Source organism: Sander lucioperca, chromosome 5 (genome assembly GCF_008315115.2).
Source record: "Sander lucioperca isolate FBNREF2018 chromosome 5, SLUC_FBN_1.2, whole genome shotgun sequence".
Classification (NCBI taxonomy): domain Eukaryota; kingdom Metazoa; phylum Chordata; class Actinopteri; order Perciformes; family Percidae; genus Sander; species Sander lucioperca.
In genome coordinates this window covers 21444068-21465227 of record NC_050177.1, presented here as the reverse complement: position 1 = coordinate 21465227, position 21160 = coordinate 21444068, and the positions used below count along the sequence as shown (strand labels likewise).

Below are 21160 nucleotides of genomic sequence, written 5' to 3'. Positions count from 1 at the left end.
CACTGACTTAAATATGATTAATTCTTCTGATAAACATTAAACAATGCATTTATTGTTGTTCATTTCATATTATATATCAACCACTGTAAATACAATCATAATTACTGAAGTTAAAGTTAAAATGAATGGTTGATTTATTTTTTTACATTATGCAACTTATATAAGTTATTTATATTTTTTAAGTTCCAGTTGCTGTTTTATATGGTGATACATACTTTCCATGAAAAATGGAAAAGAGAGTTCTTTTTGCACATTAAACCCAGTTTATTTCATATTTTACACAATGTCTTCTTGGAAGTTTCCAAAAGTGGACTGCCATGCTCCCTATTACACATACAGAAAAAAATGACTGGGACATTTAAAAGGTTGACTCTGAAATCATGGTCTAATTTAAACACCTTGTACTTGGAAATACAAAATGCAGACATACTATTTAGATTTCACTTTTGCTATTTTAGACTTTTCTGAATCAATGTTGACTACTTAAGAGCCTTCCAAGTAAAAATGACATAATACAATCTCTTTAGATGCACTTTTCAAATTGGCACATAAAAGAATGTACTTTATTGGAGATGTTTAAAAAATAGAAAGGAAACAATTCTGCAGTTTGGATACAAATCCAAGTGATACAAGCATAGAGAAAATATACATGAAACCTTAAACAACTTACAACCGCAGAAATTAAAAACAATGTAACAGTTCAAGTCTGAAAACACATTTTCGTTTTCAATCTTTTATCATGCTGAGACTTATAACTATTCCCAAACAGCTTGTAAAAAATCTTGTTTTAACCTTCACCTCTAGCAAAAGCATAGAGAAGTTTAGAACTGAAATGTTTTATAGCTACTCTAATGGCTTGGATTGAAAAGATTTTATTGCTACCCTGACTTGCTCCGTGTTTTAAAAGTCATGCCCAAATGTTAATTTCAACACTGTTTACATATGCTGAACCCTTTTTAGAGAGTGTATACTCATAATGGATATACATTCAAAGCACCATTAAATTGTTTATAAGAATAGTTTAATTCTTTGTCAAACATACCTTTTACAGTATAATTTGAACCACTGAAATTTGAAGTGTTCCCTGTAAACACCAGTTTCAACATCTGGGTTTGGTGTCTCCCTCCTGCCTTTACAACGTCGATATTCTCATCCATCCATGCTCAGTCCCTTACCCTTCTCCTGTTGCCAGCTGTTAGAAAAAAGGATAAAACCATAAATACATGTCGATAAGCCAATTCACGTGGAATATATTATGTACGTAAATGTAGATGTCTGATCTCATCTCTCCCCATAAGGGAACATCAAGCTCAGCACAGCAGGGAGTGGGGAGTGAGAATAATAACTTCTACACGCACCCTACATGTGTGTAGAAGAGGTGGGAGTAAGTCACACATGTGCAAGTCACAAGCAGGTCTCACATCTTAACTTTCAAGTCACAAGCAAGTCTCAAGTCACTGTGGTGAGAATCAAGCAAGTCAAGTCGAGTCCCTGCTATCAGTCAAGCAAGTCACAAGTCAAGTCGTACAAAATTCTGACCTGTAACCAGTACGCCCTAAGAACGCGGCTATGTAACTAGAAATGTGCTCTCATAAATTCATTTAATCGGTTATATTGCCCCAAATCAGTCCCCCGATTTTGTTTCAGATATGTCATCTCAATAGAATGCACAATCAATTCTAAACCAAGTCTAAAGTTGGTTAAAATTAATGTTTGCATTTTGTTTCCAGTCTAAGTCAAGTCTTAAGCCAGGAATACCAAGTCAAAGTAAAGTCGATTGTTTATCAATGTGAAAATGTCAAAATTTGCAACTCAAGTCTGACTTGAGTTAGGTTGTGTGACTTGAGTCCGCCACTTCAAGAGGTGGATGCTCCTGTGGAGGTGGAACTCATAGAATCCTATACAGTACGAACAGCAGCCGCAGCGGCATTAGCACCAAATGCAGCATAGCTTCATGTGAGCATTGTGGAAGCAAGCATGACAGCAAAAGAGTGAGCAGGGCACAGTCGGCTTAGAGTAATAGTTTAATATTTTGGGAAATGTGCTCATTTCTTGCCAAGCGTTAAATTATAAGACTGATACCATTGTATCAATCTTCTCATCTAACTCTCAGCAAAACAAATGAGTAGCCTAAACGCATTTCCTAAAAATGCTGAATTATTGCTTTAAGTACACCCCCCACGATTGAAGGGATGCGTTGGATATATGATGCAGGGAGAAGATGCCGTGAACATAGCAGCGGCCCGAGTTGACTGCCTGAACTAGTTTACAGGCTACGCTGCATTTATTACAAATGCAGGTTGTTGTTTTTCTTTACCTAAAACTCTCCGGGAAGAAGTTCTTCTTGTACTGCCTTCTATAAAGGCAAACAAACATAAGTCACACAATATGTATGAATTGTTCTTTCCCGGTCACTGAGATGATTGATAAAACTCACCTTGAATCATTTTGGTAAGTCTGTCAGCATCCCCTTCACTGTTGGAAAGGTCAGTTTCTGAAGGAAAAAGAAAACATCCTTAAAGTAAAACTAGATTATTTTGTAAAGTTATGCATAAGAAACTTTGCCTTAAAGAATAATTAGGTTACATTCGGGTTATTTTACCCTTAATATAGCATAAATAGCCGCCTATATATTTGTTTTAAGTCTATTTTAACACCCATTAGCATGCTTAATAATACATTTGTATATTACATTCCTACTTTAATAAATGGGATTACTTGGAGTACATTACTTAAACTAGGTTGAATTTAACTTGTATTATTTTTAAATCTATAAGTGTTAAATATCCATCCATCCTCATGACCACATCATCTGCAAAAAGCAGTGATGAGATCCCCAGCCCAACGAACTGTAACCCTTCCCCACCACGACTATGCCTCGATATCCTGTCCATGAATATAATACAGGATTGGTGACAAAGCGCCGCCCTGGCAGAGGCCAACCCTCAGCTGGAACGAGTCCGACTTCCTAACGAGAACTCCCAGGGGACCCGGTCATATGCCTTCTCCAGATCCACAAAACATATGTAGACCGGATGGGCATACTCCCAGCCCCCCTCCATTATCCTTGCGAGAGTGAAAAGCTGGTCCTAAGGCACTGTCCCTGACTTCCACACAATGTTAAAGAGGTGTGTCATCCAAGACAGCCCCTCCACACCCAAAGCTTTTAGCATTTCTGGAAGGATCTTATCAATCCCTTGGGCTTTGCCACTGTGGAGTAGTTTGATTACCTCAGTGACTTCCACTAGGGAAAATAAAGACAATCCCCCATCATCCTCCAGCTCTGCCTCTACCACAGAGGGCATGTTTGTTTGATTCAGGAGTTTCTCAAAGTGCTCCTTCCACTGCCCAATTACCTCCTCAGTTGATGTCAACAGTGTCCCATCCTTACTGTGCACAGCTTGGATGGTTTCTCGTTTCCCCCTCCTGAGGTGGTGAGCGGTTTTCCAGAAGCACCTTGGTGCCGACCGAAAGTCCTTCTCCTTGTCTTCTCCGAACTTCTCCCACACCCGCTGCTTTGCCTCTTTCACAGCAGAGGATGCAGCACTTCAGGCCCGTCGGTACCCTGCAACTGCCTCCAGAGTCCTCTGGGATACATAACCCGGAAAGACTCCTTCAGTCGGACGGCTTCCCTGACCACCGGTGTCCACCACGGTAATCAAGGGTTACTGCCCCTTGAGGCACCTAAAACCCTAAGATCACAGCCCCTTGCCACAGCTTCAGCAATGGAAGCTTTGAACATTGCCCACTTGGGTTCAATGCCCCAAACCTCCACAGGGATGCCAGAAAAGCTCCGCCGGAGGTGTGAGTTGAAGATCTGTCAAACAGGGGCCTCCTCCAGACATTCCAAGTTCACCCACACTACCCATTTGGGCTTACCAGGTCTGTCCAGAGTCTTCCCACATCCCCTGACTCAACTCACCACCAGATGGTGATTGGTTGACAGCTCCGCCCCTCTCTTCACCCGAGTGAAAACATGAGGTCTCAGATCAGACGATACGATTACAAAATCAATCATCAACCTTCGGCCTAGGGTGCACTAGTAGCAGGTACACTTATGAACATCCTTATGTTCGAACATGGTGTTCGTGTTACAAGCACAGAAGTCTAGCAATGAACGCTTGGGTTTATATCAGGGAGGCCATGCCTCCCAATACCGCCTCTCCAAGTGTCTCCATCATTGCCCATGTGCGCGTTGAAGTCTCCCAGCAGAACTATGGAGTCCCCTACAGGAGATGATACAGGACTCCATTCAGGGTCTCCAAGAAGGCAGAATACTCTGAACTGCTGTTTGGTGCATCTGCACAAACAAGTGTTAACAATTTCCCTACGAATTCCCTACAAATATTCCTTATAAATGCAACCACATAAGAAGGCTGATGTGCAGAGAAGTGAGGAATAAAACTTCATAACACCATTGATCATAATAGTCACACAAACTAGGACAATAAGCTGTGGTACTTAAAATACCTAAAATTATTCTTACATTTCTATCAAATCTGTATTAGTTTCACTGACCTTCCAGGGCGATGTTGGTGGTGCCACTGCTGAATGAGAACTGAGGGCCTACAGAAGACAGCATTTATGAGTTTGCGAGAGGAAAAATAATATAAAACTACAGAAATATTGATTCAAATAAAAAATATTTACCTTCAATGACCCTGGTAACTTTGGTGATGGAGGGTTCACCCTCAATGACCCTGGTCACCTTAGTGACGGAGGGTTCACCCTCAATGACCCTGGTCACCTTAGTGACGGATGGTTGACCCTCAATGACCCTGGTAACCTTGGTAACACTGGGCTCCCCTTGTATAACCCTCGTGACTTTGGTTACATCAGGAACTGTAAAAGCAAAGAAGACATGTTTCACTACGTTGAAATGACAGGCAGCATAGCATTGCTCCTCCATTCAGAGTTTTCCATTCGTATGCAGGTATCATAATAAATGGACCTTTCCCTGGATAAGAAAGGTTGGCTTTGACAAAAACGTGATTCATAATCAAAGGATTTCTGCCATCTAGTTTTTAGATGTTATTATTATTATTATTATTATACTGTTATTTTAATTAAATAAATTGTGTTACTTTTACTTTTTTTTTACTAACATTTTTGTTCATTCATATTTTGAATATCCGTTTTTATTGGTACAAGAATTAGCCAGTAAAGAGTTTTTCTTTTCTCCTCTCTGATTATTGTGGTTTAATTAAAAATGTTAGTGATTAATCAGTACATGTTTCAATTTAAAGGTCCCATACTTATTTTCAGGTTCATACTTGTATTTTGGGTTTCTACTAAACATGTTTACATGCTTTACTGTTTAAAAAACACATTCTTTTTCTCATACTGTCTATCTGAATATACCTGTATCCTGTCTCTGTCTGAAATGCTGCATCTTAGCACCTGTCTCTTTAAGCCCCCCTCCTGAGAAAGCCCAGTCTGCTCTGATTGGTCAGTGTTTCCGGGTCTTCCTCATCTGGGCTGCGAGTATCTGGCTGCGTTCTGTTCCACAGTGTACATAACACAGTACTCCCTACTCCCTGCTCCAGTCATCCCTTCCTATGCTTCCTCCGTATTTTACCATAGTAACGTCACAGTAACACATGAAATATGTGGCTGCTACTGTGGAAGTTTTTCATTATACTGAAATAAAATACTGAATAGATTGAAACAAAAACTGATAATGTTACTATTACAAAACACATGAAATATATGTAACTTTAAATGTGTTTTGATTAATTGACAAGTTACAGTACGATATTATTCCACCCTGTTGTTGTCCCCATTGTCGATTTAAAACAAGCAAAAATGCCAGAGCCTCAATTTCTTCTCATGGCGTTTAGCCTGGCATACTTCTTGATATTACACCAACAATGTAAGAGAAAGGTGACCAGGTAAATTCCTTTGTAAGCTCCATTGTTATTTTTTGCGCTCCAGTAAGGCACAATGATTGATGGATAATCTTTCTTGTCAACTTCCGGCGAACTGATGAACCGAAGTTCCCTTTGAACTGAGCATCTTTTGCTCCCTACGGTTTGGAATCTTACTTAACATGGCTGAATATCCTGTGCAGTCCACTTCGCAGGGAACTACTAGGCGATCGGAACGTCCCCTCTGTTTTATATTAATTAAAGTTGTGACATCACAACTGTACGGAAGTCCTAACGGCTCGTTTAAAGGCAGAGTTTCTGAATACGGGCTGTGTGCATTTCTCTGTGGATTGAGCGTTTCGATACTTTCACAGTATTAATAATAATAATATATCGACTTGCTTTATAATAAAAAAAGACAAGGAAATCTTACTTTTTACAATATTGGACCTTTAACAGGCAGTAGCCTCCCCCCCCCAATTCTATACACTAACACTAACCACATATAATTTGTCGGACTTTACTGATTAGGATTCACATGATGATGATAATATAATAATGATATAATCATCATTACTGTACCTTGCTGGACGACACGAGTGACGATTGTCTCTGAAAATAACAGGAGACATAAAGCCATTAATTAAATGAATTTTAATTAATTATTTAATTATTAATTAATTAATTAATTAATAAATAAACAGTGAAGAATGCCTCTTAAGATATTAAAAATACTGTATTGCAAACAATACAAGAAACACATAATATTGCTACTTACTCATAAATGTAAGGGGAATTTCCTGATATCTGAATCCTGAAATGTACTGTAAAAAGAAGGTAAAAATCTGTTACAGCAGATTACACATTAACAACACGGTATACAGTATGACCACTTTGTGTATGCTGCATAACAAATCCCATAATTAATTAACCTGTAAACCAAAATCAACCAACTGTTAAGCTCAGTCAGAAAAAAACCCTACAGTAGATGCATTGTACAGCTGGCTTTCAAGGAGGTTCTTGTCTTGTACTTTATGTTGAGTTATGTTGAGCACACAGAAAACTGCACCCTGGCCATTATAAATCTTGCAGCTTTTATGATGAGTAGTACATTTTTAATATGACACCTTGATTTGCATGTAAGTGATGAGCCTCTTCAATAGCATGAGGAAATCCTGGCTTCCAACAGGGATATCTGGAACAGAGCACAGGTTGGTTAACTGCAGTTGGGCCTTTACAACTGTTATAAAAGTATTGCAGAGAGTGCATCTCTTGACAGATTTACAGAAGGTAAAAGGGGTGGAAATTGTACCTCCAGGATACAAAACATGGTTGACGAAGTGAACGACTCCATTTGTGGCCATGATATCAGATTCAGGGACTTGGACAGAATTCACTAGCATTGAGTTGTTTGCCTGAGGAGACAGTTAAAACAATTACAAATGAGAAAACCACAAAATGAGGGGCTTGAATAAACCTGCATTTTAAAATACTACAGTGAATAATGTTATTAGCTTGCTGAAGTTACTGAGTTTAAGGATGAGATGTTATCTATGATAATGATTGGCACTATCATAATTTTACTGAATAATTAAAATATTTTTGAATACCTTTATACGTAAAGAAAACACAAGATAGATCATGTATTGCCTTCAGATAAAATATGTCCAGTCTTGCTGTGCTAAATACTTACAGACAACACTTTGAGGTTGCTGCTTTGAAGAGACTTGAGAAGGTTTGTCACCCCACCCTCCAGACCTCCACCAATGAAGATACCATTACTGATGTGATACAAGAGAATGGTTCTGAGAGCATTTATGTCACCTGAAATAAAGAACGGCAAACATATTAACCGTCATTCATGTATTGTTTGTGATTTCCAACTAGCAACATAAGGGTCTGAAACACATAGAAAGATAACGGGAGTATGGGAGACCTACTCTTCAACAAGGACAAATCACTGCTGCTCATGCCAGCGAAAGCCTTATCGCTCGGTGCGAACAGAGTAAAGTCTCCCTCTTGTTTCAGCAGGTCAGTCAAGCCAGCACTTTCCATAAGAGACAAAAAGATCCTGCAGCACAGAGAAGAAACCAGTAACCTGGGGCACCTGGGTAGCTTTCCTGGTAGAGCGTGCGCCCCATGCACAGAGGCTCAGTCCTCGCTGCAGCGGCCGCCAGTTCAATTCTGACCTGCGGCCCTTTCTACATGCCATTCCCCCCTCTCTCCCCCTTCATGTCTACGTTGTCCTATCAAATAAAGGCCTAAAATGCCAAAAGAATTATCTTAGAAGAAAACAGTAACCTGTCTGTTAACAGAAACCACTGGATGACATATTGCAACAATTCTCATTCCTATATGTGCCATGTAGATTTAATAGAAAGATACAGAAAGATGTGGCTTGAGTATTATGCTTACTTTTAATACCGCAATTCTTTTTTTTTTTTCTTTTTTTTTTTTACTTACATTGCTCTGTACTTACTTGAAACCTCCATTTTCTGTCAGAATCTCAAACATAGTTTTTTCCGCCGGTTTCAACAGGGTTCTCATGAGATGAAGGGCCCCGTTGCTTCCTTCTTTACTGCCTCTCAACAGACAGGAATTCTCAATGCACACAGCCTGCAGAAATAATCCACGTTAAAGACAAGGATGATTAATGTCTCGGGGGTTGATGGTCAAATAGCAGGACTAATGCATATGGTGTGTGTTTAGTGGCAACAAGCCACAATTTTGGGACACAACTTCAAAGAAGAGGACGCACTGTGCGATAGATGAAGACCCTCAGAAATTTTCCGCCAATGGTCTCCAGCCGCTGGCCGTTAAACAACTGTCCCAGGACAATCTTTTGCTTCAAGATGTGGTTCTGCAGGATAATCTTGAGCAGCCTCTGATCCATGGCCATCACTTCATCTGTAGAGGAAAGAAAAGTTTTATTTTATAAAAAAAATAAACATAGCAGCAACATTGTACATTTACATCTAATGGACTGGCTTTGGCAGCAGAAAGTGTTTATATTCTTATTATTTTGAATATAATGTCTAGAGAGCAGCTGCGGCAACACTAACAGTGGGTAAAGACATATCTGCTGTCAGTGACTTGATTTACTGCAGAGTTCTGTAGGTGGATCGTTACATCATGTCTCATGATTTGTAGGTTAGTGTACATGGAATAATTTACAGTTTGAATAGAAGGTTCCTGTTTCATCCAGCCGTTGCTGCCTTGTGCATTCCTGACACCCATTTAAAACTGTATGCCTATAGAGATAAAAGTATCCCGCCTTGATTAATTACACATTCTTCTAACAGAAACAAAACATCTCTACTCCCTTTGGGTGAAGTCCGAGAATGTGCTCTGGGGAAGTGGGTATTTGGTTTTACATGGCGTAAAGCTTCTGCAGTGTCCCAATAGATCCATGATTTCCCTGAAGCTCCATATACAGTATGTACATATTCGTTCACTTATGACTCAACATGCGAGGGGAAATAAAACATATCCACACTGTGACTGAGTGTGGAGCAGCCATGGTTCATTTTAAGCCACCTGCTAAATGGAAAACAAGGGGGGGGGGGGGGGTATGATGTAATGAACAGCATGTTACTCACCATTAAAGACAGTGTTGAGGGGAGCCAGCAAAGTGTACTCGCCGTCTGATCTCATGTCAGCAGACAGGCCCAGCTCGGACACCATGTCACCAAAGGTTGACTGGGAACCTCCCACCAGTTCCATCACCTGCTTAGCTTAAAGGACACAGGGAATCCCATCCAACTCTATTAAAACATGGAATTTCCTTTTGTGACAGTGTGTGTAGTTTTCTTCAAATCTCATATTGACATTTTGTGTTTCAAGAAAGTTGTTCTAATTTTTGCAACCATCTTGATTTTAAAATTTGCCTCTCTGTAGTTTGTTCCAGGATTGACATGCAAGTAATCAGTGCATTTACATCTGAATTAAACAAGCTGAAAACTCTGGTTTAAATACTCATTTTGTCACACTTTAAGATGAAAGCATATTTATTAAGATGTGTTGAGATGACGCATTCAGCTGCAGTGCAGCAAGAGCAGTTCAGCTTGTCTCATTCCTGTGAGCAGTGTGCATCAGCCGAGTGTGATATGAAAATTGCTTATGCCCCTTGTTGACAGTTACCCGTACAGATCATTATATCCATCGACATGCAACCAAAATTAAACAAAAAACAAAAAACAGTTATTGCTTGGGCGCATGGGTAGATCAGTTGGTAGAGCTCGCGACCATATATAGAGGTTTATTCCTCGATGCAGGGGCCTAGGGTTTGAATCCAACCTGCGGCAAGTTTCCTGCATGTCTTCTAAAAAAAATGTAACTGCTGGCACAATATATGTATTTATGTAGTAGAAGATGGGGGTCTAACCTGAGTCTGGCATCAGCACTTGGTCAATAAGGTGGATAACACCGTTGGTGGTGACAATGTCCTTCTTGCGCACCATCTTGATGCCGTTGACTGTTAAACTTTCGCCATCACAGCCGATCTCAATGTTGTTGCCCTCCAGGGTCTCATAAGAGGTGCCGGACATGATGGACTCAGAGCAGTGGACTGAGTCCAGAAGGTGGAAATTCAGGAGAGCTGAAAAAAGCAAGACAACATTTTGAATTCATGTGTGGTTTAGGTGTAAATGTAGGTGTTTATTTGAGTAGGCAAGTTGGCTGCATGGGCTGTTTGATGTTCTCTCTCATGTGACACTGCAGCTGAGGATATAACGCCCTGGGAACCTGAAGACCCTTTGGATCCCTTGGGTCCCTGAGAGAGAAGACTTGGGATTCCGTCACAATTCTGTTTTACTGTGTTTGAAATGGTCTGATCGCACATCATAAGGAAAGCCGTTGGCTAATAAAAGTTTGGGATTGTTGCCAGTCTGACCCGCTTGCTCAATAAAGCAGCTGTTTCCTTCCTCTCATTGTTGACGCAAAACAAGCTAAAATGTCAAAATTCTGCACTTTTTAGTTGTTTTGTCCAGAATTTTTCAAAAGCTTACAGTCACTGTATATTTCAAGGCTTTAACTTACTCTGATTGACGATTGTAGTGGGACAATTATTGCAAATGTTTGAGAAAAGTACTAATAGCTAAAGTATATTGATCCTGACCTACTTACAACATAAATACCGGTAACTCTAAAATAACCAAAAAAAAATGAAAGTGACAAATTATGTGTTGCATTGTTTGACTTTCTGTCAACAATTTCATGCGTGAATTGAGACTTGAACTGAGACTTATTTTTATTGCTCTTCAACAAAACTTTGTTATGTACAGCCAAATGTGTGTAAGTTCCAGATCCACTGCGGCATGTGTTGTCATCTGTTTTGAGTTAAACATGTGAAAAAAAGAAACGCTTTATGGGTGGCTTAGTCTGGGGAACATGCCGTCAGGGAAACTGCATTTCTTTTCCTGTATTTTTTCTAAATAAATGTATATATGGTCCCCGTTTGCAGTTACTATAAATCCTCAGTTTCCACTGCAATGTTTTAAATGGCCTTGAGTGATCTTTTGGGCATTAGGGTCAGCAACAGACCTCTATAAATAAAAGTCTGGTTTACCTTTGAGGACCTCCTTGTCGCCCTGAAGTCTCTCCAACACTTCGCTGCCCAGACTCTCAAAGGCTTCGTTGGTGGGGGCAAAAAGAGTGTAATGCCCTGGCTGACCCAGCTTCTCCAAGAATCCAGCGGTTTGAGCAACATCCTAAATGGTGAAATCACCAGCAGAACTATGTTCATTGAACTTCAATATTTCATAGAGCATAGTAGAAACATTTGCAGGAAGTAGACATAACAACCTAATCATCTGGGGGGAAAAAATCATTTTCAAAGTCACTTCATCACAAATGCAAACTCTGCATGTGTTTTCTGCACTATCCCTGTTAATGAAAAAGCAAACAAGACAAATGTTTGGCTTCTTTGTCTATACCAATGAAACTCGCAAAAACGCAATCCAACGGGACCCACTTTTGCAGCAGTGTTTGCATTTACTTCAGAATCCTTGTCCTAAAGTGCTCATATTATGCTAATTTTCAGGTTCACAATTGTATTTAGAGGTTATATCAGAATAGGTTTACATGGTTTCATTTTCAAAAAACATCATATTTTTGTTGTACTGCACATTGCTGCAGCTCCTCTTTTCACCCTGTGTGTTGAGCTCTCTGTTTTAGCTACAGAGTGAGACATCTCACTTGGGAGTCGCACATGCTCAGTACCTAGGTAAGGACTACTAGCCAGTCAGAAGCACAGTATGAGGGCGTGCCCTGACAGTACCTAGGTAAGGACTACTAGCCAGTCAGAAGCACAGTATGAGGGCGTGCCCTGACAGTACCTAGGTAAGGACTACTAGCCAGTCAGAAGTCGAGTATGAGGGCGTGCCCTGACAGTATCTAGGTAAGGACTACTAGCCAGTCAGAAGCTGAGTATGAGGGCGTGTCCTGACAGTACCTAGGTAAGGACTACTAGCCAGTCAGAAGCAGAGTATGAGGGCGTGTTCTGACAGTACCTAGGTAAGGACTACTAGCCAGTCAGAAGCAGAGTATGAGGGCGTGCCCTGACAGTACCTAGGTAAGGACTACTAGCCAGTCAGAAGCACAGTATGAGGGCGTGTCCTGACAGTACCTAGGTAAGGACTACTAGCCAGTCAGAAGCACAGTATGAGGGCGTGTCCTGACAGTACCTAGGTAAGGACTACTAGCCAATCAGAAGCAGAGTATGAGGGTGTGCCCTGACAGTACCTAGTTAAGGACTACTAGCCAGTCAGAAGCAGAGTATGAGGGAGTGCCCTGCTAGCAGCTATAACGTGTGTTACAAAGTGACCACGTTTGTCTCTGAAGTAAAGGCTGGACTACAATAGAGCTGTTTGGAGCAGTTTGTGAACAGTGTTTTCTGTTGGAGATGGTAAGTCCCTTTGGGGTGGACTTTGGGATTTTTCACTTTGTAAACCTATAATGTGCACAAAAAAGATATATAACACAATAAAGGAAAGGGAAAAAAGCCAAAAAAGCATAATATGAGCACTTTAAACATTATTTCATATATCCCTGCTGTACGTTTACTCACACTCAGAGTTGTCAGGTCATCGTCAACCTCAATGACATCCTGGATTGTGTTTCCAACAGCGCTGATAACACGGTCAATGACATGCACAACTCCATTGGTGGAAACCTGGTTGCCATAGATAATCCTGGCGCAGTTCACAGTCACCACCTGCACATAGCATACACTTCACTGTTATACCACAGAAAAATATTTTCTGTACAACTACAAGAGGGTGGTTATGACAACAATGAATGTAAATACTCACCCCATTGGAGTAATGGTTGATTTGGAGACCCAGGTCATTGTACATGGAGGTGACTGTCATTCCATTCTTTAAATCTTTGGTCAAGAGGCGTTTGTTGGCCATGTGATAATGCAGAGCGTTGTACAGTTCAATGTTGACATTGCTGACCAGTGCACTCCTGGACTCCTGTTGGGTGAGAAAAATGAGATGTTTAAACCTCACAGACAGAGAGCCTCCACAGCTTTTCAATTTATTCTTGACTCACTTCATCCAAAAGCTCCCAGGCCTCGTTGCTGGGGGCAAAGAAGGTGAAGGATCCAGGTCCCTCAATCTCAGGCCTTAGCTTAGAAACGTCTGAGTATTTTTGGGTTGAGGTGGCCTTCACCAGACCCAAAGTGCCATACACATGATCAATAGGGGCCACTAAGAAAGAGATTGACAATAAGCATTATTAGATGTCAGACTGTTATTTTGACACTAGCCTTAAAAAGACATACTTCTCATGTTTCGACAATATGCTCCACCATCCTCTTCTAGTATATTGGGTCTAAAATCAAAAATAGCACACAGCTTTTCTACAGTTGGAGGATATGGTCTCACCTAACCGTTATGCATTAACCTTTAGATTAACATTAACTTAACCCACTGTACCTGCAGGACAACCACGCATGCCTTCCAGCTTCATGTACCCAGGGCAGCACTCATAAAGCACAGTCCTGCGGGCAAAAGACACAGATCACAAATATAAGTACTGTATCATCTCAAATAAGCAGCACATCCCTTGAAATACTGTTTGCAAGCATCTTTTAACTGTGTGAGAAATGTTCATGTTTTGAGCTGAATCATCATCCCACATTGGTGCTGTGTATTCAGTGTTTCCAGATGTTACTCATTATCTCCTTCCTTACACAAACAGACCATGTGATCCTACAGTTTAGGCCAAAACCTAATGGAAAGGGTGCCTGAAGGATTACGCTACCATTACAGTAGTAGATTTATTTTACCAGACCTCCTCTTTGAAGCTAAACAATTAGTTTGGAGTCTACTTGGCATTTGGTTAACCTCAGAAGCGTTACGATTTTGGCCTTGGAAAACTGCGGTGCAATTACAGTTGAGTTTAAGGAAATTTTGGTTGACACAAGGAACATGACACAAGGGTTTGATGGCTTTTAACATTTAAGATAATCTGAAAAATAACATCATTCAATTGTCAGAGTTTTTTTTTCTTTTTACAAATGTTCATAATTTAAAGATTAACTATTGTGTTTGCTGTTTAGATAAATTAGATGAGAAATGTTCATGTACGTTTGCACAAACATGTGAGAAGCGTTGTCTACTCTGCACTTACTGTAAATAGGGCTGGACACTGTAGCCCGAGGAGGATAGTAAAATTCAAAGTGCAGCTGCTACATATAAACATGACTATACCCATTGCATCAGCAGGTTTTAACATGTTGGAACTATATCATTGTTTCCAGCTCCTGGAAAAACAGACATTTGGAGATGTGCATTTCACCTCAAATAACTAACAGGAATGCAACAATAAAGAGACCCACGATACATAAAGAACACCACAGATGCAAATGTTAGGGGTAAACAATACCATATGCGTCCAAAGTTGGCTGGGGAGTTCATTACTGTAGACTGTCCAGTTTTTATTCTTTACAAGGAAGTTGCTCCTGGCCACATTTATTAGCGCAACATGATTAAAATAATCATAACAAATAGCATTTAAAGGTTTATGAAGTCTGTGTACTTAGAAATGTCACAATGAAACAAGTAGCGATAGATTTGGTTGCATATGAACAGTGCATAGGAGCACTGGTTCTACATAACACGCTCTATATATGTGCACCAAAGTTTAGCAGTTCTTCTTCGTCAGCAGTTTCCCCTGAGAGAGCTACACAACAGGAAAGCTCCATATGTGGGCCATGTGTAGTTTAAAACGGACAATCGTGACTTTGTTGGCATGGTTAGGTTAACAGAGTCGTAACTGGATTGAATGATCGGATAATGCTACAAGTGCAGTAACTGTAAATAGTTTCTCTTGGGCAAAAACCCTCCAGCAGTGAGATTCCAACACTTCATAAAAATTAATTAAGCTTTTTGTTTGAGCAAATAACAAAAATGTGTGAACTGTCTCAGACAGGGTACAGACAGAGGGTTCTGGGTCATGGCTAACTATACCTCTTTAACAGCTGTATTTGAATCAAAGTTGAATAGAGTTAGAGGGACTGGGATGAGATCACACAGACCCCATTGGGGCAGAGTCAGCAAAAACCACGCTACGTTGCTCTTCCACACAGAGGGATTGTGTCTGGCCATGGCGTTGGAAACTTTTGACTTGTCAGCATAAAACAACAGTTCCACTAAGAATCCTGATAATTTTGTCAAAAATTATATGAGCTGTATGTGGCTTTATTCCAAATCAAGCAATCACTAATGGGAAGTTTGGTTGTACAAAGTTTTCTTAGAGACAAAGCTGCGCTGGAAGCAAAACATATTATGTGTGGAATTAAACCTCAGTGGGACAAATACAAGTACTTTGGCTGACTAATCAAAGTTAGACTCAGCATCAAATGCCAAAAACTACTGTAAAAAGTGCAATTTAAGACATATGAGATCATCTTGGTCAGTAAGTTAGACTGAATTATTTGATATGTTCAAGATGGTAATGCTTTCCTGTTGCTTAGTAGGAGAGATCTCTTATTGTATTATATCTTATATACAAGCTAACCTTTGCTGTAATTTAAGTTATACCAATTCCATTTAGAATATCCTTCACCGTCCTGATTGGTCTAAATCAGTGTGTAACAGAGACGGTGATGTCAAAGGTGTATGGACATTCACTCTGCTACAGGCTAACATTATAGCTGATTAGTGAAATTGTTTGCTTTTAAAGGTGCAGTAGGTAAGCCTTATAAAACTAACTTTCTGTCATATTTGATGAAACTTTATATATAAATATAAATATTCGAGTAGAACTACATGAAGCAGGTCATTTAAAAAAAAATCTGGCTCCTCTGGCACCACCTACAGCCTGTAGTGCAATTTGCAAAAATCCACAGCTCCCTGTTCAGATGCACCAATCAGAGCCAGGGAGGGTGTCTAACTGCGTGACAATCACTGCTCATGCACACGCATTCATTCTCCCTTGTGGGGGGAGGGGCTTAGGAGACAGTTTTGGGCTTTAACGGAAAGGGAGGAGGGACTGAGAAGTTGTCGATGTTCAAATTGTTTGGCTAAGTCCTGGATCTTCACAATCCTACCTACAGCACCTTTAAAGATAGAATATGTAGTGAGTATCGCTAACTGTTTGTAAACACAAAGCGTTCAAAGTTGGCCCCTCCTCCCCGGCTCAGAGCCAGAGAGAGAGGGAGCCGCGGTGGTGGAGTGTGCTAGAGCGTGAATGGAGAGAGGGAGCGCCGAACAAAGCACAGAATAAAGCGCTATTTTCTGATTGTTTCACGGCGGTTATGTTCTTAAACACACACACCTCTGCAGGAAGGTGCCACATTGCTGTATTTTGTGTGAATAAAAAGTTTCATCCTGTCTGTGTATGTGTTGGTTAAACTTGTGTGGCAGTATGAGATGCTGAGGGGCAAAGCAGCTGTTGGCTGCACACACTCATGGGGCCCAAAGGCTCTTTGTTGACGCCCATAAATGTCCCGCACACAGAAAAATAAGAGGAAAATCCAGGCTGAGGGTAGAGTCTCTGCAAATATATACAGACACCACTGTATGCTCGTTAATGGCTGGGAAACATCTGTGGAGCTTGTAGAAGAAGGGGGGGAGGAATGATACAAGGGTTATACTGTAGGTTTGGTTGTTGGAGGTAATATTATCTGTGTCACACTGACTGTGTTTAGAGAAACATTGGTTACATTTGTTATTTGAAGTATATGTGTATGTATAGCAGTTTGTATGCTACTGTAGCAAGTGTATACTGTATGTGTGCACCTCTTTTTTTGTATCATTCTGTACACACATTAAGTCAGACATAATCTGTTTAAGTTAAATTGCCCTTTAATGTGTTTGTCCATCCTGTCCACCAGTTTACCGTGTGAATTCAACTTTGGCCCAGGTATCTTTTTGACTGATTCCACAGTCCCATGTCAGACTCCCGTTGAAATAGATAAACTGATTCCAACATTACAATTTGCCAAGTTCAACAGGCAGTGTGTATTCATTATAGAAAGTGGATCACATGACTCCAGTTCTGAAGTCTTTACACTGGCTTCCAGTGCCTCAAAGAATTGCTTTCAAAATAATTTTGCTGGTTTATAAATCACTAAACGGTTTAGGGCCAAAATACATTTGTGATCTGCTACTACAGTATGAACCACCCAGACCTCTCAGGTCATCTGGGACAGGTCTGCTTGTTGTCCCCAGAGTCAGAACTAAACAGGGGGAAGCAGCGTTCAGTTTCTATGCTCCACACATCTGGAACAAACTCCCAGAAAACTGCAGGTCTTCTGCAACTCTCAGTTCTTTTAAATCAAGGCTGAAGACCTATCTTTTTGATGCTGCCTTTCTTTAATAATTGTCAAATTCTTATACTGCACTCTAAATTTTATTCTCATATTTGATCTGTTTTTAATTTTTTAATGGTTTTTAACAGCTCTTTAATGTTTTATGTAAAGCACTTTGAATTGCCCTGTTGCTGAAATGTGCTGTACAAATAAAGCTGCCTTGCTTTGAAGAACTAAGCCTATTTAGAGTGCTATTAAGCATGCTTTAGGCATAATGCAAGCACAGAGGGAAAGCTGAATGTGTGTGTGTGTGTGTGTGTGTGTGTGTGTGTGTGTGTGTGTGTGTGTGTGTGTCTGTGCGTGTGAGAGAGAAAGAGAGAGAGAGGAAGGGAGACTGTAAAATACTGTCTGCATGGCTTCCATCCATGTTTAAACACAAAAGTGCTGAGGGGGCTGGAACAATAAGAGAAAAAGAGGTTGTCTAGAATGATAGAGCTGAACGCTTTTCCATTCATGAATTCAGTCAACATTTTGCAGCCACATCATATCCTGGAAGCAGTGGTTCACCACTGTGGCATTCAACGACGACCAGGCTTTCTTAGTTCTGAAAGCCCTTATAATGGGCAGTTTGTAGGATCGAATAGGCCTGTCTCCAAAACAGAAGATTTAGGGCTGCGTCCACAAATGTGTTTTTTTATTTCAAGCATTAGTTCCATTCAAAGTAAGATAACAGATGTCTGTCTCTATGGAAACATTCACGTTTCCATGAAAACCCCTTAAGAGGAAGCAGACACTGAAGAGAAGTGCTACATTTTCAAAAACTCACAGAACTGACTCACATTTAACTTTTGAATGTCCTTGTGATCTTTATCTTTAAACAGGATGTTGTGGCTGTAAGCAGTCCAACACTGAGAAATGCATAAACACACTATGACGCGCTCAAGCTTGTATTGCAACGATTTATTCCTCCACATGTAAAATACAACTGGCACTGCAGTTACCAAATGTAAAGTTACTTTGTGAGTTGAAATAAGTGCGTTAGTGTGACGGTCAACAGAAAGTGTTTGCTCCCAGGCTCTGTCAAAGCCCAAAAAAACAACAGGTGAACAGGTGAAGCAAACAAATATGTTATCACTTCCGCTCAAACCGCCATGAAAACGGCCACCACCCACAATACAAGTGCACAACACTTACGCTTTCTTTCCACAGATGGCCCCTTGGTACCAGTTACGACAAGTGCTAAAATACTTCTTCTTGGTCCCCATGACCTGCTGGAGCGTGCAGACATTGGGTCTGATGATAATTGAGGGTACAAAAAGGAAATAAAGCATTAATTAGCAGATTAAACACAGAAGTGAGATTCTGTGGAAACTCTGTAATAATTCACATTTGAATGAATATGTGACAGGCCTGCCGGGTAAGGCACCAGACTGTCAAGTGTGAATAATTATTTGGCAACTACCCCTGCTACTTCTGAAACCAGACAGTCAAATATGAATAATTACATCCACGCCTGCTGGATATGAAATTGGTTTGTCAGATTTGAGTTATAATTCAACAACTTTAACACTGCTGGTTTACTCCTTTTCTACATGAATGTAATATTATTAAATAACATATGCCATAAATTAGCAATTGGTATTTGTGAAACAATTGTGACTGCATTACAAAATAGCAGATTTCATATTAAAATAGAAAAGAAACAAATGCTCAAGGCTCAATACTATTGCATGCAAAACGACTAACATGACATCACAAAGGTGTAAAAAAAAAAAAAAAAAAAAAAAAAAAATCATAATGAAAAATATTGATAAGCTTACCCTTCTTTTCTTGCCCTGATGCGACTGTGGGTGACTATTTTGTCATAAGCTGAAGACTCAGCCTTGTCAAATGTGGAGAACACAAAGAGTGCAAAGGCAGCTACGAAAAGGAGCTTCATCCTTGATTTCTTAGCAAGCCCCTTCAGACCCAGAGTAAAGGGAGCAGACTCAGAGTGGGAGTTTATATACCACAAGTCTCACCCCCCCCCACTCAAGGAGGATGGCAACATTTCATGAATGCATGTTGGACCACCCTGAACCTCTCCAAAAACACATTTAAATATACTGGGCTTTATCATTTGAGTGTGTATAATGAATTATGATGATTTGTATTTTGTGAATTATTTCGATCATCTATAGAGGGCCATTTAAAAAAGATGGGACCACCATCACATTTACAAAATGTTTTGTAATCGTCCTCTTTAATGCACATTTCAAGGTGCACACAAGCTTAATTATGTTAAAACTTTCAAACGTGGTTATTTTAACAGTGTTGGGCCTACTTGATTAAGAATTCTTTAACATAACAGTTGATTGCATTGAAGACATGATCTGGATATTATCTGGACACTTCAGCACAATTTTTGTTAAAAAGAATTAAGATTTTAAAGCTCAATATTAGACATATTATGTAACAAACTGCTAAAGATACTTTAGTGTCTTAAAACACATTTTTATTCTTTGGCGTATGATTTAGTTTTGGGACATTTGTTTAGAAGTCTGTTATTTGTATGATGTTCATTGTGTCTATATTTTTATTGTCTTCCTTTGTTTTTATAACATAATATAACTTTGTACAGCAATTTGTTCACCCTAGGTTGATTTTAAATGGGCTCTATAAATAAATTGACTTGACTTGACTAAAATAAATATAGTTCTCACTGCACTGCCACAAAACAGCTCTGCATATTTTTTGGAGCCCTGCAGCTGAGAGCCACATTAAGAGAAATACATAATGAGCAGATGGGATACAGACTCCAGCTGCACTTTTCCCATAAAAGTATAATTTTTTTGGACCGCGAACAAAGGAACATTGCATAATATCTGCTCTGAACAAATGCCAGAGCACTGATTGTGTTCATCTTTCAGAATGTAGTTTGCTCCACCTAGTGGTGGGAGAGAGTGCAGGCAGTGAGTCTCACAGCATTACTATTTTACATGGATAATATTTTCACATAAAAGTTTTTACATTGGAGAGGGAATAAATACTGAGATACATCACTATTTAAATTATGAAAGACTTCTTATCAAGCCGAGAACCAGTTAACCCAACCGTAACACACCAACTTTGATGAGTTTATTCAGTTCTAAATTTGAAAATGTGTACTTGTATCCATACATTGCTGCTTTATTTGATTTTTTCTTCATTTTTTTTAAATGCATTCTAACTGGAGCCACACCAGCCTTTTAAAGCCACCCATATCTCAAATTTATTGGCAAGTCTTGCAACGCAAAAAACTAACAGGACACAGACATTTGTACTTTTATGTTAGCAAACGTTTCCTGATTACAACTACAGACACAACACTTAGGACATTGTCGGTTAATTGGCTCACAACTCCAGCAGCTACTTTATAATGTGCTATTAGATCTGTTTGGTTCCTTTCTAATGAGCGAAATGACCCATGGCATCAAACATTAAAAGTTGTAAAAGTGCAGCTGTTGTTGAGCTTTACCAGTGGGTGTTGTTACTCATAGCATACCCAAGTGGA

At 39.8% G+C, this 21160-nt stretch overlaps 1 protein-coding gene across 6 annotated transcripts; it reads right to left on the bottom strand.

Annotated features, from left to right (window-relative positions):
* Positions 1-240: 240 nt before the first annotated feature.
* Positions 241-19719, bottom strand: postnb (periostin, osteoblast specific factor b). Of its 6 annotated transcripts, none has more exons than XM_031297435.2 (22): positions 19449-19719; positions 18823-18921; positions 13808-13872; positions 13422-13579; positions 13178-13342; positions 12934-13080; positions 11434-11575; positions 10252-10464; positions 9467-9601; positions 8626-8774; positions 8347-8483; positions 7808-7938; positions 7561-7691; positions 7180-7282; positions 6995-7062; positions 6646-6691; positions 6450-6479; positions 4768-4842; positions 4519-4566; positions 2438-2494; positions 2318-2356; positions 241-1192 (listed from the first exon to the last, which is right to left on the bottom strand). In XM_031297435.2, the coding sequence occupies exons 1-22, from the start codon at positions 19565-19567 to the stop codon at positions 1164-1166; spliced, it is 2286 nt and encodes a 761-aa protein (XP_031153295.1). In that variant the 5' UTR covers positions 19568-19719; the 3' UTR covers positions 241-1163. The 6 variants fall into 6 exon arrangements, with proteins under 6 accessions (XP_031153295.1, XP_035857388.1, XP_031153292.1 ...); XM_036001495.1 differs by having other exon boundaries at positions 2318-2353; XM_031297432.2 differs by having other exon boundaries at positions 4651-4842; positions 19449-19567.
* Between the last annotated feature and the right edge of the window lie 1441 nt (positions 19720-21160).